General features: G+C 48.7%; 5 protein-coding genes across 5 annotated transcripts; 3 read left to right on the top strand and 2 right to left on the bottom strand.

Annotated features, from left to right (window-relative positions):
• The first annotated feature begins 487 nt into the window (after positions 1–487).
• Positions 488–1,784, top strand: F5147DRAFT_123618 (uncharacterized protein). Its single transcript, XM_041428147.1, has 3 exons — positions 488–1,197; positions 1,322–1,638; positions 1,691–1,784. The coding sequence occupies exons 1-2, from the start codon at positions 653–655 to the stop codon at positions 1,626–1,628; spliced, it is 852 nt and encodes a 283-aa protein (XP_041299712.1). The 5' UTR covers positions 488–652; the 3' UTR covers positions 1,629–1,638; positions 1,691–1,784.
• A 3,345-nt stretch (positions 1,785–5,129) lies between these two features.
• On the top strand, positions 5,130–7,221 carry F5147DRAFT_665743 (acyl-CoA N-acyltransferase). The gene is made up of 5 exons (XM_041435131.1): positions 5,130–5,330; positions 5,397–6,391; positions 6,445–6,490; positions 6,540–6,871; positions 6,925–7,221. The coding sequence occupies exons 1-5, from the start codon at positions 5,253–5,255 to the stop codon at positions 7,097–7,099; spliced, it is 1,626 nt and encodes a 541-aa protein (XP_041299711.1). The 5' UTR covers positions 5,130–5,252; the 3' UTR covers positions 7,100–7,221.
• F5147DRAFT_665741 (uncharacterized protein) lies at positions 7,222–8,267 on the bottom strand. Its single transcript, XM_041435130.1, has 2 exons — positions 7,770–8,267; positions 7,222–7,696 (listed from the first exon to the last, which is right to left on the bottom strand). Exons 1-2 carry the CDS (start codon positions 7,944–7,946, stop codon positions 7,262–7,264), a joined length of 612 nt encoding a protein of 203 aa, XP_041299710.1. The 5' UTR covers positions 7,947–8,267; the 3' UTR covers positions 7,222–7,261.
• A 302-nt stretch (positions 8,268–8,569) lies between these two features.
• Positions 8,570–11,623, bottom strand: F5147DRAFT_564151 (LAG1-DNAbind-domain-containing protein; the record flags this gene model as incomplete). The annotated part of the gene is made up of 5 exons (XM_041430710.1): positions 8,570–8,985; positions 9,041–9,859; positions 9,911–10,099; positions 10,150–10,664; positions 10,719–11,623. The coding sequence occupies 5 exons, from the start codon at positions 11,621–11,623 to the stop codon at positions 8,570–8,572; spliced, it is 2,844 nt and encodes a 947-aa protein (XP_041299709.1).
• A 3,995-nt stretch (positions 11,624–15,618) lies between these two features.
• F5147DRAFT_123464 (uncharacterized protein) lies at positions 15,619–17,413 on the top strand. The gene is made up of 4 exons (XM_041428146.1): positions 15,619–16,070; positions 16,124–16,543; positions 16,608–16,650; positions 16,701–17,413. Exons 1-4 carry the CDS (start codon positions 15,724–15,726, stop codon positions 17,352–17,354), a joined length of 1,464 nt encoding a protein of 487 aa, XP_041299708.1. The 5' UTR covers positions 15,619–15,723; the 3' UTR covers positions 17,355–17,413.
• The last annotated feature ends 1,058 nt before the right edge of the window (positions 17,414–18,471 follow it).

Genomic DNA, 18,471 nt, shown 5'->3' with positions numbered 1-18,471 from the left:
TTGAACATGGTTTGACCTGCTTATCCAAGGATAATGGTCAGCACATGACAAAGACACCTTACATAAAATTGAAAGCTGCGTCGAACTTGACCAACCATCTCACCCAACCCATCATCTCACTGTCATGAGAACACACATCCTGCTGACAGATTGCGCATGCTCGGCGATCGGAGCGCTAGAACTAGAACAGAAGGACTGCATTGCCTTCGACTCTCCATGGAATCGGCCTCTTCCGTGACCTGTCACGATAAACTGATTATCATTGCTTCGACATTTTTCGTTAAATCTAGGGATCTTCGTTGCCCAACTTCCTCTCTATGATCGACGAATGCACCTCGAACTATCAAATATGGATGGTTGCGACGTCGAGCTCATACACGCGGAATGCGAGCGCACGTAATACTACCTCAGGCGATGGTCAAAAAACTGGGGCGAACACATAATTTCCTAATCGAGATGCTATAGGTGGGAAACCACCCAAACAAAAGCAAACTCTCACCATCGACCTGATTTTCTTACTAATACTCGCGCCTCCTCAACGCGACCGTCGTTGAAACTCGATCAGCGAAAACACCCCCCTAGCATCTAAAAAACTTATCAAGTCACTGCGCCCTTTATCAAGACAGATATAATACACTAGCGATCATTGCTAATGCTACACGGTTACCCTCCTTCGGGCCAGCAGCAAGGTCAGCAGTCTGAGGCTCTGCAGCAGCAGCAGCAACAACCTCAACCTCAACAACAGCAACAAACCCCACAGGCTATTCCTGCAATGCGTCTCCGCGACGACCCACTGCCGCCTCAACCTTCCACATCTCAAGCACCTGCACAGCCAGCCGCCCCAGCTCCAGCAACCCGTTCTCGCAAACGTAAATCTCCCCCAACAACAGCCCAGCCGCCGGCACCACCACCACAGCAGCTCCAGCAGCCTCCGCCTGGCATATTCCTTCCTCCAATGTTGCCACCCCCACATGGACACCACCCATCATCCATGCCCATTTATTTCTCTGGCCCTCCGGGGCCTGAGTTCGGTGGACCTCCACCCCACCCGCCTCCGGGTGAACAACCTTCCCCGCAGATTGAGGGTCAGCCTGGTGGTCCTGATGACTCAAAGGCAAATGGTCGTCCATTGAGCCAAACCAAGAGGGCCGAGCAAAATAGGAAGGCGCAGAGAGCGTTCAGGGAACGTAGAGATCAGTAAGTGCATGTTTCTCATCATTGCCTTTTTTCCCTTTCTGCATTCAAAAGGGGCATAGTTTCACTTCTTTCTTGCTTTCATCTCTTAAACGCATTGTGCAGTTCTGACTCACCTTCATTATAGGCACGTTAAAGCCCTCGAGTCGCGCTCTCAACTATTGGATGCAGCACTTGCGTCCGCAGATGAGGCGAATCGTCGATGGGAAGAGTGTCGAGCGCTTAATGACAGGCTCCGTGACGACATCACACATCTCCGCGAGGAAAACACGCACCTCCGTCAACAACTCGACGAGGTGTACTCCCAGATTCCACAGGGTTTACTCTCACATCTCATGCCCTCCCAGTCCCAGCAGCAGCCAGCAACGCAAGCACAGCCTCAGCCAGCAACGGCTGAGGCGGAGAAGAAGGATGACACTGCCACCAAAGAGTGAGGCAGCCGAGGTGTTCGACTTGTTTGTTCTGTAAAATGACTTCAATGATAAGGCAGCAATAGGTTGCGGAGGCGCAGTGTACCGTAGACGTCCAATTTTTACTTTGCTTCACCCATCTTACTTCTACACGTGTGCTTGCAGTGGGCAGTAGTTTATTCCACCTAGTTTGTACGTACCCGCGCCTGTGCCGTTTATGACTGTCTCCGGAATCAAATTTGTGTTCCTTGATACCACTGGGGTTTGTTTTAGCTCGTCGCACCATGGCTCCATTGTCGACGTCGTTGAGAGGAGATGGTGGGTGGGATGAAAACGACGCTGGAATTGCTGACAACTACATTGTGATAGGAACTTTTTATGTAACCCGGGGCTTTGTCATCTACTGCTCACCTTCAAGTTGCCACATCTATGAGCCTTATGCCAACCTTGGACAGCCTTGTATGAAGACATTCCGCTCTGTTCCTGTTGATTGCAGTCGGAGGTCCAAGTAGTGCTATTTCAAGTTCATCATATCCCTACTATTCCTCGACCTGTGATCAATTCCGAACGTTCTTGATTGCCGAAGGCGTTTTTCCCGCTCGATACCAATCGATCTGACCATGTTACAGGTCCCCATCGAGCTGCAAATCGATTCAGGTATCGGAATGCATTTACGGCTCCGAGTATGCGCGGAGCTTCAATGAACTGGCCTGATGCACACTGGTGAGTAGCTACTAGTGACTGCCATGACGAGTCTTGCTTGTTGACTCGACCATTGTCCAGCAGGAGTCAGACTCGCGCTGTGTATTCGTAATTTTCGGTTAGATCTCTGCATCAGGGAAAGCCTCCTTCCCAAAATGAAGATCATCTTTGACAATTGCTCGTAATTTCAGTGAAATTATGCGTGACTAGTTTTCCTAACCCCCAGTCGCAGTTAAATTACTTCGAATTTATGGTCATTGTTGTTGATTACTGTCAAATCATCTTGAATTCGGTCAAGGTCAAGATGCACGGTTCATCAATTCACACCTCGGAAGGGCCCACTTGGGATTGATTCATTTCCGGGAGGGGCCGGATAGTACGGAGATCACGTGCGTACACACCCATCCAGCCTCCAATACCTCCCAGCTCTCTCGAGTCTCCAACAAGCTTACAACAATCAACTGCACCCCTTCCTGGCTCCTTCGGATATCTGGTCTCGCCGTAAGACTTTGGGAACATTTTTCTTCAGCTCCATTGCCATCGAAATACTTTGTTTCATTCTTTTCGGGGACATGGCGCTGCGAGCCCTGTAGACGGTGTACAACACGACTTCAGGCTTTACATATAGAGCAAGACATGTTTGTTGTATCATACACGCAGTCTTCACTCCACTAATGTAGAAGAAAGGGATTCACACAGATGTAAGAAGCCAATTTTGTGTTTCTTTTTCCTGGGTCCGACGGCTCCAGCCAGTGTCCTTGGAACTCACGAACCTGCGTTTATTTCACTGGCAATACGCCACTTCGTTGTGATGGCATGAACTCAGCCCAAAACTTTAGTAGGTTGTCACGTAGATTCTGTCTGAACACCTGATACTCCGTGCGTCCTTTAAAAATGTTACTACTCGTGTATGTGATCAACTAAGAGGCTGCACTAGGTATACTTCAGGAAGTGTACATACGGCATGAAGATGTACATCATGTACCGCCATACTTCGCTTTCCCATTCCCCACAAAGTCCATCGTTCTGTCGGGCTTGTCTCCTGCCAATGGAATATTATTGTTCTTACATCACCGTTTAGACTGGCTTAGACGGAACATCAAGGAAGGAAAAAAAAACTTTGACCCTGATCCATCGGGGGAGACAAGCCGCAGGCCCTAGTAACAATCTGAGTGACATTATTTACCTCTAACGGCGCACAAATTTCCTTGTTCTTGCTAGCAGGGCAATATCTAGATATGCAGGATCATATACTGATAGCACAAAAGGCCTGTATTTGAAATTTTCTATTTTGCAGAATCCAGATCTAAAAATTTCTTGGCAGTTTAATCACAGCCCATGTAATTGAATGCGATTGACAGCGCACTATGTTCCCAGGACAAAACGAGTCAAGCCACTATGTCTAAGGTTACACCAACTGGTACTGGCCAAGCGGGGATGCCTCCGACCCTGTCCTCCGAAACAGGTTTCCGAGCTAGAGGTGTCAGGGCCACACTCCTTCGCACCCCTCGCCACGTTGGTGGCGTTAGCATCGTGGCGCCTACTACTATGATCCCTTCATGACCCTTCGTTATGACTCACAAGTGCTCCCCTTTGTCGTCATCGTATCGATGGCCTCCGCATCAACGAAGACTTGTACCCTTCCAACCCCATTCTATCTCGTCCATTCTTCTACAAAAAAAAACACATCGATATCATAATTGCGGTTGCGAATACACTCTGTTATGCACTGCCATTTTCGAAACTCCGCGAGGAAGAGTAAGGCCCATATCTAAGGGGTGTAACTCGGGTTGTAACCTGCGTATCACGTATTTCTGGTCAGGCCCTTCTGCTTGTTCTTGCAGCTCATGAGCAATAAAGTAGAATGACGGAATTAAATTGGTTCGAGTGGGGCTGTTCGATTGCCTGCGGTAGCCTTATGTCCACAGACGTAACAAAGACCAATGCTGTCCTATCACGAGGTATGTAATACCACTTCAACCATTTCAGTCACTAGGTCCATCCGGCTGGCGCTATTAGAGCCTAGCCATTGCGCATTGATCGGCAGTTGGAACATTGCAAAAGCGATGGCTCGGAAATTCTCTCTACTCCATGCCCTCATGGTCTGCCGTCAGTTAAGATGATGTATCGTTTGTGGTAAGTTCATACGGCTCACTTGCGGGACTTCTGCGAGATTTGCTCGATAGAAATTGGTAAGCTCCATTATCGTCATTCACATCAGAATTCGTCGGGTGCGAGGAGAATGCTTACCCTGCCGCTAATTATCACAAACAGTACTCAGACTTTACACCGCGGCCATGGGTTATATGTCTTTCCGAGGATGCGAGTTTCCGAATCTTTGCGGCCACCACACCTTTTGAACTGCCGAAAATGAGCACAGACTTCATCATCACCAGGCGGGTCTAGGTAGGGACGGCGATCTCACAGAGAATCAGATCTTAATAGACCATCTGACGCCGCGCGCACTCGACGGAATTATGCGTTCGACGAAGAATCGTGCAGCGCCGGTTGCACGGCTTTTGGTGTGCTTTTAGCATTAATGATCCGAATCTACAGGTGTAACTCAATCTGTACGCTTTGAACTAACTTGGAGAGTGCCCCCTGGCAGTCGATGTCTAAAAAGCGAAGTAGTTGAAACACGCTAGACTACAATTCCTAAAAATGATGAGGCCTCCTGCTAGTATGGTATCAACCCGGAGCCAGTCTCAGATTGGCCCATAGGAACCGTAACCTATAGACTTAAGCGCTGTTGTCTAGCATTGTCTTTGTTCACAATTAAACCGTGACATTCGGCCTGTGTGGTGAAATAGGAAGCAAAGGTTGCTGTGCTGTAGGCTGAGTAAGCGAAATTCAACTTCCCCCTCATGACTCGGTAAGTCGACACAAACGACGCAAAATCTGCTCTTCGCCCTTAGCACTCAGCTTTCGCCGCCGTTTTGCTCGAGAATGGTCTCTGCACATGCTAACAATGAAGGCTCGCAGGAGTCAGCATCCATCACACCTGGAGGAACGTACACTATCCAAGTAAATTTCCGCAGTTTCAATTCACACAGGCCTCCATAGTGCTGACTCATCAAATTCTTTCCTCAGACCGTCTCTGTTGGGTGCAAAATCTACATCCGCCGTCCAACCCCAGACGGGGAGGAAGAGCGGCTTGCAGAAATACTATCGATTCGTGATAAACCCGTGAATTCATATACGTCAGCACAACGCACAAATGCCCGAGGTGGTGTGAAAGAAGAAGAGGAAGATGCGCTCGACAAACCAGAAGACAAGTGGGAGTACTTTGTCCACTGGGATCAGTTTAACAAGCGTTTGGATGAGTGGGTGACGGGATCTAGGCTTATCTTGAGCAGGGACCTCGAGTGGCCCCGTCCAAAGGTGCTACCGGGCAAGAAAGCTGGGCCTGGCTCACTGCAGAAAGCACCGGGGAAGGCCCCTCGCTCCCAGTCACTATTGAAGAAAGCGACATCAAATGCGGCTGCGGCTGCTTCGCCTACGTCTGCCTCAACCCCTGGCCGCTCTGCTTTTCCTTCGCCATCACCTGCCCCATCATTGAAGCGGAAGTTAACTGATGATGAAGAGGAAGAAGAGGAAGAAGAAATTGAAGGAGATGATGTAGACGCAGAAGGCGAGATGGATGTCGACGGCGAAGGGGATACCTTCGAACTTAACGTCAATGGTGCACAAGTAGAGACGCCCCCTCCCGTCTCTTCATTCAGCAAAGAACAAGAAATCGAGAAACTACGGACATCCGGCTCGATGACCCAGTCAATATCAGAAATTGCGCGGGTGAAGAATTTAAACCGTCTACAGATTGGCAAACACGAGGTCGAAGCGTGGTACTTCAGTCCATATCCAAAGGAATATGCGCATTTACCCGTGCTATACATCTGCGAGTTCTGTCTCGCATATTTTCCGTCGCCCATGATGCTCTCGCGCCACCGACAACGTTGTACGCTATTTCATCCACCTGGCAACGAGATCTACCGCCACCAAGACATTTCGGTCTTCGAACTTGATGGGAAGCGGCAATTAAGCTGGTGTCGGAACCTCAGTTTATTGTCCAAATGTTTTCTAGATCAGTAAGTTCTTCTCGGTAACGACGAAGCTCAATTATCTGACTGTGCCCTTATAGCAAGACGTTGTACTATGACGTGACACCGTTCATGTATTATGTCATGGTGTGTACAATGCCATTCTGTATTTATGTTATACCGACTATCATCCCAGTGTCTACGAGATTCTACAGGTTGCCATATTATCGGTTACTTCTCGAAAGAGAAAGAGTCGGCGGAGAATTATAACGTCGCATGTATCTTGACGCTACCGCAGCATCAACGCCACGGCTTTGGCAAGCTGCTCATCGAATTTTCTTACGAGTTGAGTAAGAAAGAGGGGAAACTTGGCAGCCCTGAAAAGCCCCTGAGCGATCTGGGCCTACTCGGTTACCGTGCATATTGGGCGGAGGTCATCGTGGAATTGCTCATCAATACAACAGATGAGCTGAGCATTGACGATATTGCGCAGAAGACGTCTATCACCCATGCGGATATTATGAATACGTGTGTGAAAGAACCTGTTCTCTGGGATGTAACGCTAAATGAATTGCTTGCAGGTGCACAACGTTGCAGCTATTTAAACACTACAAAGGACAACATATCATTTGTCTGTCGGAAGCCGTTTTGGAGAAACATGAAAAAGTGCGAAACAAACGCAGGCGTCGGATTTATGCCGATAATTTGATCTGGAAGCCACCTGTCTTCACCAGAGATCAGCTACGGTTTTACTGATCACCTCACTTGACGTCTTGGCCAGTTGTTTTTATTTGCGAGTTCGTTTTCCTGATCGATATCACTGTAGCTGTAGAGTAAAAAGGGACGTTGATCGGTATCATGTCATCGTACACGGTGCAAAAAATGTGTAGTTCTAGCGGCGATTCCAAAAAGGCTGATTTAATCATCACTTTTCGCTTGGGCGCCCCGTCGTCGCAGGATCATGGGCTCATCCTGTGCATCACGTAGACCTTCCATTCTCATCGATTCATCTTCTCCAGACAAGTTCTCGTGGGGTAGAACAGGTGACGGTGGCTGAGACGGGGAAGGCGAGAGAACGCCAACACTAGACAAGCGTAGATCCTCCTCTCCCGTGAAGTAAGCCTGGAGCTTCATTTCTTCCTGTACTCCCGCACTCTTCATGTCGGTATTATGTTGCCGATGAACCGAAGATATGCAGCTGCCTTGCTCCGCGGGGAAGGATTCTTCAGATGACGTATCTTCAACGAGGACCGAGGGCGTGCCCTCAGCAGTCACAACAGGCAGGTCGCTTGTGGACGCTTTGACGTCGTCAACAATACCGAGAGTGCGTGCGATCACATAGGAGGTTATATCCTAACAAGAAAAATTAGATATCAATAATTGAAAGAAGCAACGATCTACAAATTTAGCAAGGTTGGATACGCACCAGCAGTGTCAGAACGACGACTGGCAGAATAAGCAGGAACGCCAATATGCGGAATGAATATGCGACCTGGGTGACCCAGGAGCCAGGAAGCGGGTTCCATAGATATTGGATGTATGCATGCCATACGCGACGAGGTGCGGAAGAGAACAAGAGGTGTAAACTGTATTGGGAACCCATGGCGCTGCGGAAGGGTGAAGGGATTTGGAGCGAAATTGGAACAGCTCGCTTGCAGGAATATGCAAAAAGAATGCTGGCAAGGTGCAAGTTACGCCCGCCTAGTAGTGATTTAGATGGTGTTTTGGACCCGACACAACGATTTCTGATTGCGCTTGGGTTTTGTAACAGCCGTGATTACTAGATAGCGTTTTTACACCCGATACGACGAACGCGTTTGCGTGTAGAGCGATGATAGGTGGGCGTACCGCTGTCAAATATGTTGATATGATGGAAAGTAACGTACAAAAGTCGAGAATTTGGCCAACTCAGTGCTCAGATCTGATAAAGATGATAACTGTAACGAGCCTACAAGACAGTTTCACGGTCTTTGCCGTAGAAGATCCTGCCTAAGGGGCGAAAGGCAGGAGATAGAAACATCAAATCGAAATTCTTCTAACAGATATGATACAAGGGGGCTACATAGTACTGTCTTGCGCTGGGACTTAGTCGGGTCCATGGTGTACAGATAGCAACTATCAGATCCTAACATGTTCAAAGCATTGGGAATCGCGAAATTATAGGGATGTATCCAGGCAGGCAGACCAGGCCACAAACAAGCACCGAGGATATACCGATAAATACAATCAAGGGAACATAACAGGTGACGGGAACACAACGCCATCAGGTCGTATCATGATAATCGGCCGGCGTTTCGCAACTTGGTTTTCTGGAGGTAGGCAGCCCAACACCTCGGTGCACCTCACTTCGGCATATGGCGAAGGGTCTGATCCGAAGAAGATGTGTACTGGGTCTGCTTTGTTGAAGTTTTCTCCGTATACGGTCAACATTTTTGATATGTGAGGATTAGGTTTCGACAAGACGCCACGCGATTGTGCGCAGTTAGACTTTGGTGCCTCCGCAGCACGGTCAGGAGGCAGGTATTTCACAACTGCCGGGAATGGAGTGACGGGCTTCGACGGGATTGGGAATGATCCTGTTTGAGGGGCGTTCTGGTTGTCGAACAACACGGGCGGTACATAGAAGTTGTATCGCACTTGATCTGACAAATTCAAAGTTAAGTTTTGCACATTTGGGAATGGAAAATTACGTAGTACCTGTGCCAACAATAGTCCAGACGCTCGTCTCGCCTATATCCACTTGCCAAAGTGCACCCGATGATGCGCCGGCGTCAGTGGAAGATCCGCGACGTCCAGAAGACGCAGACCCGGCGGAGGTCGGGCGCCGCCGCCCTTTTGGGCCTGGATTCTTGATAACACCGGCACTTGATGTTGAACGTTTCGCCTTCTTCACGCGCCCGCCGTCATTTGAAAAATCATTTGATGAAGACGGCGATGCTGGCTCGCTTGCAGTGGCCTGCCCGAAATAATCGGCGCCCGACATGGACGCTGGTGTTGAAACTACGGGAGATCCGGGAAGAATAGGGGATGTCGACCCTGCATTCGGCGGGTTGTTCCACAGCCGGCCCTCAATTGGACGGTAGGTATTAACCTTTTCACCCATGCACGACAAGAACGCGCCCGTTGTACCGGGGGTCCCAGGCTCAGGCATGCCCTTCGTTGAGTCGTAAACTTCGAAGGCGATCTTATGAAGCTGGGAGACTGGGTCGCCACACACTTCGCCTGGTGAGCAATAGTGGTCTGCAACACCCTTTGCGCCTTCTTGAAGACCTCCTCCAACTACTGTCGTCTGATGATCAACTTTCCGGATAATCAAGACGGGAGATACGACGCCCGAGACCAGACACTGTAGCACCACTGTCTGGTTGTAATAGATTGGTATTTGGGTGCCGTTGTTGGTGAAAGGAATGGCATTTGGCGGAGGTGAAGGGTAGTCAGGTTGTGGAGGTGGTGGGGGAGGGGTATCGATTCCGCCGGCTGGTTTGTTGACATCGACAATGTACATTACAAACGGATCTAATATGAAAACGTCAGCAAAGACAAAAAAAGCATAAGTGAAAAACTGACCCCAACTAGCAGTACGTGCAATGAATGATGGCGTGCTAGATCGCGCACGGGTATCAATCCCCATTAAAGGGGCACCGTCAGAACCCTTGAAAGAGGAGCCTGAACCGGAGACGCAGAGGTACTTCGTCGAGACGGTCTGAGAACGCAGACGATGGAAGAGTGAAATCGTTGAACCATGGTTTATACATACTGGAGGATCACGGTCAAAAGCCATCATGAATCACAGTGAATCTACGCACGCTCAAGATTCTTTGCACTCTGTCTCTTCTTACTTGGCTTGCTGATCACTTTGATAGGACGACTCGGGAAAGTTCCGATAACGCGTTCAGGCTCATCGTCAGAAGACGGAGCAGTGATCTTTACAAGCGCCTCGACTTTTTTCTTCTTCTCGTCTACATCACTGATGAACAACTGCTTTCCAACGCAGCGACCAATGTATGTTGTGCCTGTAGGGGCATCATTTACATCAAAGATCTTGCCGGAGGCAGACGTCCACTCGATCGAACCCTCTTGAGGGACAGGTTCACCCGATATGCAGACGGTCACACGAGGAGGGCAAAGTTTTGGCTCTTCGCCGCGGCGTATCACGTCAGTCCACCAAGAGTTGCCAATCATGATTGCCGTTGGAGGGGGGCAGAGGAAGCGTTTCTCAGTGCCGTATGATTTTTGCGCCACCCTGCTCGACATGACAATCACAGTGCGTTCGCCAAACGCGAGGCGGTTTGGCGTCCGTACGTATTGATCGAGGTAGGGTCTGAATAGCAGAATCATGAGATTCCGAAGGTAAATTTAACGTAATAGTATTTACCGAATGAAAGCCTGAAGGTCGTTGGAGGAGCCCATACCAGGATGCCCATTTCTCATCCCAGGGAAACCATCCCCAATGTTGGACATGCGTAAGGACATGTCAGCATGAGGGTTGCCAAAATATTGCACGTCGTCGTAGCCAGGAAGGCCAGAGTCAGGGCGGAACGAGTGCGTTGCTTGCGGAGCAACGCCACGGAACATATCAGGGCTGTGTCCCATATGCGAAGGGACCGAAGGAGGTAGGCCAGAATGGGGAAAGCGACTGTCAGGTTGCAAACGCATGCGATCTTGGAATGGTTGAAGGGCCGATGGAGGATAGCCTGCACCGCCGTTCATGCCATAATCATCGGAGAAGTCATTGTGATAGCCAGCGCCGCTAACACCGGAAACACGGCGATCGTTGAGGAGTTCCGGGTATGCGTGGCCGTTGGAAAAGTCCTTCTGGTGTCCGTTTATACCCAAGGAGTGGGGGAAGACCGGAGATTGCTGGATGCCAGTCATCGCGTCATTGGGAGTCAAGGGCGAGACCTTCCCACTGGAATACGAAACATTGTTCATGATGTCGTAGGTGTTGCCGGAACTAAATGATGGGACAGAGTCGCCAAAGGATGCATGCGAGTATACACCATCTGGGCTCATAGCGTAAGGAGGGCCCAGAGATGAGGAGGAAGAGGAATTGGCGCGGTACCGCTGAGAGGCAAAATTGTTATTATTGTTTGAAAAGAGATCATAGGAGGGATGATCTGAGACCTCTCGAGATTCTGAATGATCAAAGTTATGTTGAGGAATTGTTTGAGACAAATGGTGAGATGGAGAAGAGTTGTCTACTGTCTGCAATGAATTAAATGCTTGATCGAGGTCGGCTTGGTTGTACATTTGCTGATGTGAAGGAGTTGCAAAGTCCATCGCTCCTGGACGGGGTATCGTCGTGGTATCGAAAAGACCTTGATTATTGAAAGAATGATGGATAGAAGGAAGACGAAAGACAGCTGATGATGAAGTTTCGTCAGACAGGGAAGCCTGAACAAGCTGTGATCGGTCGTCGGGAATTGCCGCTGTCATCACGGAAACCCAAGTGGCGCTTTGAGCCATAAAATATGAGAGCTTTATGAACGGGTCCGTACAGGTAGAAACTTTTTATCAAGCTTATCAGCGATGCTGTAAGAGTCGACTGTGCTTGACAAAGATATCAAAAAATCACTCTGGTAGTGAAGCAACACTACTAACCTGTTCTTCTACTGATCTCTATCTTTTCTAGGACTGACTCTATAATCGGTGGTTGCAGCTTGGTTGGTTGTGAAGATACGAATGTCAAATTTATATTGACGAACAACAGACTACCAAGGTTAGGTTAGGAAGGCGCGAGGTAAGCAACGTTGTTAAGGCTTGTACGTTGCCGGCAAATTGGTGGAACGGTGAGGTAGGCGACGGCCCGCTGGCGCTAGGGGATACCGTGACGTCTAGTAACGGCACAGACGAGCTCGAAACTGGAAGGTGTAACAAAAAGGATCATATCAGCACGGTGTGCCGTTGCTTTTATAGATCTCTTAGGCTGACATAGAACTCTAATTGCGGCAAGGCAACATTTCGCGAAACACCGCGGCCGACCTGATTCATGAAAAAAAGGTTCCGTGTTTCTTTGCTATCACTGCGTTCTGAGTGATTCGACTTGTCCAAACAATGAATGATCTCGATCTATCGTCGCCTTCTCGTGCCTACCCAAGTCCATCTTCTTCGACCTATCGGCGCGCTGGCATATATCTGGCAGTCTACCCGCTCCGAAATCTCATCTGTTTCATCCGATTGGATCTCTCTCGACCTTGTGGCATTGACTCTTCAACTGTCGCACGCGGCGGAAATACTGCACCCATCTTACCCAACCAATCTTCGTTTTGGGATCTCACCTATTTTGAAAGTCGCTCGGTTAGACCCGTCAAGAGGTACGTATGGCAGTTCCATCAAAACAATCTCATTCTTGGTTGCCGTGATAGACGAGGATAGACGCTTGTTGCAGGAATGGCTCATCGTCCCATTCTATCTCAACTGTTGCACTCAGTCGACAACACCCAGAATGTGGCGCCGTATTTCCCCCGATTTAGGGATAGTCAGAGGGACTTGCCGTCCCTGCAATGTGACAATCGGCCCCTCTCCACCAATCAGGGTCCTTGCTTCCGTCTTCACGAAAGCTTCAAGGATCAACGTAAGTTTCGGCTGTACAGCAATCAACTACTTTGCAGGCCCGAAATAGATGTCAGGTCATTACACCGCAGTCCCTACTGGGGGGCTCACTCAAGGTTTTTCCAGAACAGAGTAAGTCTGTAGAAGTTCGACAGCTTGACGTCGGTTAACGCATTCTGATGTTGTGTAGACCGTAACAATTCGAGCATTCATTGCGGCATATTTTTTGAAATCCGCCATGGTCCAAACCTTAGGGTTCTCATTAGTAGACTTTTGATGGGTCGTAGGTACGTCCTACACGTCTTCAACATTAATTCTACAGAGAGTTGATTGCGCACAATTGACATACTTGAACGTCCAGACTACCAGTCTTCGTCATACTGCCCTTTTGCCATGACACCCCGTCAATATTAATGTGTGATCGCATCTCCAAGATCCACGGTCACGGCTATTTACCTTTTCCTCAAACCCTTACTAATTTGACTATTGGAGCGCCTTTGCGGAGGTCATGTACGTACGACCCTCGCGAAGCAAACGTGGGCAGGGGTAGGTTTTGCATGCAGAAAGAAGTTACAAGGGTCATTTTTGGGTCATTTTGTAAATGGACAATCCACGTGTAAGGAAATTTTAGAATAATAATGTTTTATCAAGTCGATCTTTTTTATTTCATCACTTGGCCTTGTCCGGTTCTACGCAAACAGGATATATATTATCAACTGTTCTCGTTCACGGTGTCCACCATTCCTGAGATCGAGATAAGGTAGCGGCAAGAATCAATACAGTCGGGCTGCATACATACGGAGGCAATAGTCAAAGTAAGTAAAAAGATTCTGCACCGAATGGGGTGTGAACAAGATAGCGGAACCATTAAATTGGTCCAACTTGTAGGGAAAAGATAATAGGCTGGCACTTGCTAAAACTCGTTGGCTTCTTTGACCCGGGAGCGCGACCGTGACCAGGATACCTAAAGGAGTTGTTTGTCCGGGGACTTTTTTTTAATTATATTTTATTTTATTTGTTGCGAGCTCATTGCATGAGGCGGCCGGTAGGCAAGTACCTTGCTTGCATCGCATCCGACGGCCGGCAGCGCAGGAGCCCTCTGAGAAATTTTAGGAATTAAATAAAATTTTGGGCGCGCCCCGCCCCGACAGCTAGCGGAGGAATAAATTCACACTCCGTTTAATTTTAAAGTCCGCTATGTTTTTACCATGTAGGGACTTGTTAGGCCGTGTGGCATGAGTAGTCGGCCGAAAAGAGAGGTATGTAATGTCTTTATCCCAAGATGTAGGTGGTTAGCACATGCCAAAGTGGCAAAAGGCACAGTCAAAGCAATATACGTACCATCCTTCCTTACATGAACGAGTCTATCAAACGGGGCGCCGCACGTGAGTAAGAGGCCCGCGGGAGTTGTTACATTGGAACATCTGTTCAGGGTAGACATTGCCGCAGGGATCAACCATAGATGGGCGGTTACACACCTCAAGTTCGAAGAATATCGATTTCATTAGACATGTTTACGAGAACGATTTAGTGTCGAGCATGACGTTTCAAAGAGGCTAGTCTGCACAGCTTCCCTTTGGGTACTCCCTCGGACACCGCGCTGAAAGTTATCAGAGCCAATATTAATGGCTAATGGCGAGATTCGAACGGACATGCTGTTACAGAAGCAACCTCCTAGCGTACACTTGTCCCAAACGAAGACCTTGACAGCTTCATGGGACCCAGTGTGAACATTTTGGAAAAAATCATCTTTTCTCCAACCTACACGGCACGGGTAGCCGTCCAATCCGGAAAGACGCCCAGGTGCCTGGAAAATCAGGCCTCTTGACGTATCGCTTACAACAAATCACCCGTTTGCGTCGCAGTTCAGCTCAGCGCTGTACATCGGCTGCGTCGCATCAGAGGCACTGATCAACACCGTGTCAAACGCATGTTCGCCTTGCAGTTGACATGCTATTGTGAATACCGGAGTAAATTACATCTTCATCTTTGAGGTGGGACCACTGGATACTTGACGAGATGTAAAGACGCAAGTACAGTCCAAATACCACGCTGGCCTAACACGGGACCGCATGACGGACAATGTGACAACGCCCCACTGCAAACGGCGCCCAAACCGCAGTTAACGGATCAGGTGCTGTTGAGCGAGGCGGTGAAATTACAAAGCGCTTTTTGAAGGATGCAACGCAAAAGGGTGATTTAAAGATGCGATTGGACGGAAATACATCCTTGTTGATGAAAACACCTTCCTAAGATTGAGCAAATGTCAGGTAACAGGGCTGGGCAATACGGCCCACATCCAAAGTGATCATTAAGATGCACAACTTGTCGATCTCAAAGAGCTCGGCGTTGATCGATATTTTGGTGCGGAAACCGCACGGCCTAAAAGATGGCCAATGTTCAGGGTTTTAGCTTCCATTGGCAGCAGATGGGATGTAGTCAGAAGAAGGTACTTACATGGTTTCGCCAGACCTCTGCCAGCAGGACTTGGTCCCATTACTACATTCGGGTATTGTGGCGGTGACCGAAATTTGGGAATTAGTTGCCTTGCTTGCTGGCAGTCGTTAGCGCAGCCGTGGCCATCGTCCAGCCGTCGTCATTGTCACCGTTCAACGTAGGTTGTGTCTAACAATCTAACGCTTTGTGGGTCAATTTTATTGCCAGCTTGTATCAGTTAGTCGCATCGCGATACATTTCTTTTTCTCACTCTCTTGTCTTAATCTCGAGTGTGTGGTTTATCCAAGCTCCAGTCAGAGTTCAAGAGGCTATTCAAGCTACCTCTTTCGGCAGATTATTTGACGAATCGAGCTGGTTTCGTATCGTCAAACATGTCAGTTCCTTCTTACCAACTCAATACGCCTCGTCCGCGTCCTCCTCCACCTCCTCTGCGCTTCCAGAAATCTCAAAATTCTTCATTGACGAATACGCACTCAAACGCGCAAACACTCCTTTATGATCTTCCTCATTCAACTTCTGTTGTTTCTCCTCCTGGAAGTCCAGCTGCGAAACCTGGTGTATTACCGCCATCCTCTCCTTCATTTGCTGGCAGACCCAGAGGCCGAAGAAATGGTCACCCTGGCCCAACGCCGCCTCCTACTTCTCGAAATCGATCGATCACCCCTCTTGGAGTCTCTCGCAGCGAGCTCGAAAAATTTGCCGAACTTTGTCGTGCATGGTATGCCTTTGTTCTCAACTGATTGTCCTGTCAATCATAATTCATGTCATCAGGTACTTCAACCAAGATGAAGCGTCCGGGCGACTAGTTACTCAGACACTAGCAAATTTGCCTCCTGCTCAGCGAGCACCATTTTCGCGCCTTCAGGCATCCATTCGTTCTGCTTACCATGCGAGCGTCAATGCCCGTCGACACGCGGAATTTCAGGCACATATCAACGCAACTCAGCCTGGTGGTTCATTAATGCCACATTCTAGAGCAAATCCAAGAGGTCCAGTGGCCGCGAAAGAACGCTTTGACCGATTAGATAAATTTATTAAGACCTGGTGCACTATGGGCATGCCTGGAACCAAGCCGTTCTTTCAGGCTTTGTGGGCAATTCTGCGACTTCAAGTTGTCCCAGAGCCCCTTGGCGGTGCGGGGGCGAACCGAATACGCTGGGAATTTGACGACGCCGTTTTCAAAGAGTCTGCGTAAGCATACAAAGCATTCATTGGCGTCTAAATCTATCATACTTACTTTTTACACACGGCATAGTGGCAAAGACTTTATGCTTGATGCTATTGATGTCCTCAAAGGAGTATGTTATTGTTATTCGTTCATCGTCGATGTACTAAACCAGCCTTTCAGGTGTTGGCCTTTGAAGAAGTTTCATCCTCGAAGCACGACAGCAATTGCGCGTCTCACCAGCCACAGCCCGCGCACTTGCGTTCCCGCTCACAACCTTTATCCGCTCACCGCGAGACGATTGGTTCGTATGCTTCACCAATTGCCATGACTACCCAGGTAAAGCGCGCGAGAGCTACAAGCGACCCATTTTTAGACATGCCCGCCCTCTCACACTCCGTCCCTTCTGCTTCTTCTCAATCCTCCGGAGCTACCATCCCTTCCTCTGAAACTCCCGAAGATTGCCCAAGTTCCTCTACCCCACACGATCAACTTGGGGAAGACGAATCATTACCCCCGCTTCGATCAGAATTCGTCGCAGAAGATCCAGAGGATTACTTGCGCATCTGGACGTCTCCGGATCTTCCAAATCCCGAATTGTTATCGTTACTAACTGTATTTCCTTCATTCATCACCCGTTGCTCTTTGCCGCGTTTTACCGCACCTCTGAATACCCGTGCCGCCGACATCGAGGAGGGCGAGGAGGAGAGAGCAGAAGGCAAAGAAATTCACTTCGGCACTGGATCGATGTGGATTAGTTCCAAGCCACGCGGCGATGGGTGGCGTGGAGACTGGTGGACAAGATTCGTCCTTTGGTGGCGAAGACTGTTCTGCTAAATATTGTGCTCTACGTCGATGACACATTGGACATATGTAACACTCCTTGTTTATCATTTTTGCATATACCAGCGTACACTTACCATTCACAGACACTATTTGGAATGGACGCAGACTGTCAGATAAGTATATCATTATCCAGTGAATTGCTATGCATATGTTTCGAATATACAATCATAGCATATTGGACCTCCCACTGACGTAGTTCAACTTGATACCAATTACATGAAGTCTCCCGGGACCGTCGATTCATTAATTTCGGGGTGATGGGATCATGTCTGCACGTAAACGCCGACTCCACCCTGGGCCATCTCGTCAACATGCCCAGTGAGCGCTGTTTCCGAGTAATGGCCCACAGGAACTTAATGCCGTTTCCAGTGACAGTTGAGTCTTCGAGTACTCGTTTAGGTGCTATGAAAATCCTCACGCGTGAACGTAAAGACAGGATTTTTATGTATACACCGAAGCTGCGTCACTATGATGGGCCACTTCTTGCAATTTTCTTTGACATAAAGTATTAATTACTCAGACGCTGATTTGCGCGCCCCTCGGGCCAGAACTGCAACTTTTTCAACCTGTCAAACCATGGGAGACTATCGACACCCAGTGTTCGATGTTCAAGATAGCGTCCCTGTGGCCGTCGCCAAGCGCTTTCCATCTTAGATCCCCAGAACTTGGATAGACTTCGCTTGTGCATTTGAAGGACAGCAGAGGACAGGCTGTCACTCGGCGAGTCGATACATGTGATTTAAGCTGATGATATCAAACAATAGGTCCGGAAGGAAATTCAGTCGGATCCTCGCCAACACACCCTTGTCAAGGGGCCGAATATCAACCCACATATCTCTTATCAAAGCACTGGAACACAACCCCACAAGGTTCTTGCACCCTGACGTGATCTTCCAGGATGCTTGTCATGAATATTTCGTCATGTTCGGGGCCTTCTCATCTCTGTTCACATGAAAGACTTGTAATAATACTTCGGCCTCGATATTTGTTCTGGCGGATCTGAGAGTTATCTTTACATTTAAAGGTGAGTAATAGAGTTCTGGTTCAGCGGCAATAGTCAAGGGTCTTCCACGTGAACTCATACTAGAAGTTACTGTACCCACAATGT

This window comes from Suillus discolor (genome assembly GCF_016758755.1).
Source record: "Suillus discolor strain FC423 chromosome Unknown F5147scaffold_2, whole genome shotgun sequence".
In the NCBI taxonomy this organism is placed as follows: domain Eukaryota; kingdom Fungi; phylum Basidiomycota; class Agaricomycetes; order Boletales; family Suillaceae; genus Suillus; species Suillus discolor.
This window is presented reverse-complemented; position numbering and strand designations above follow the sequence as displayed.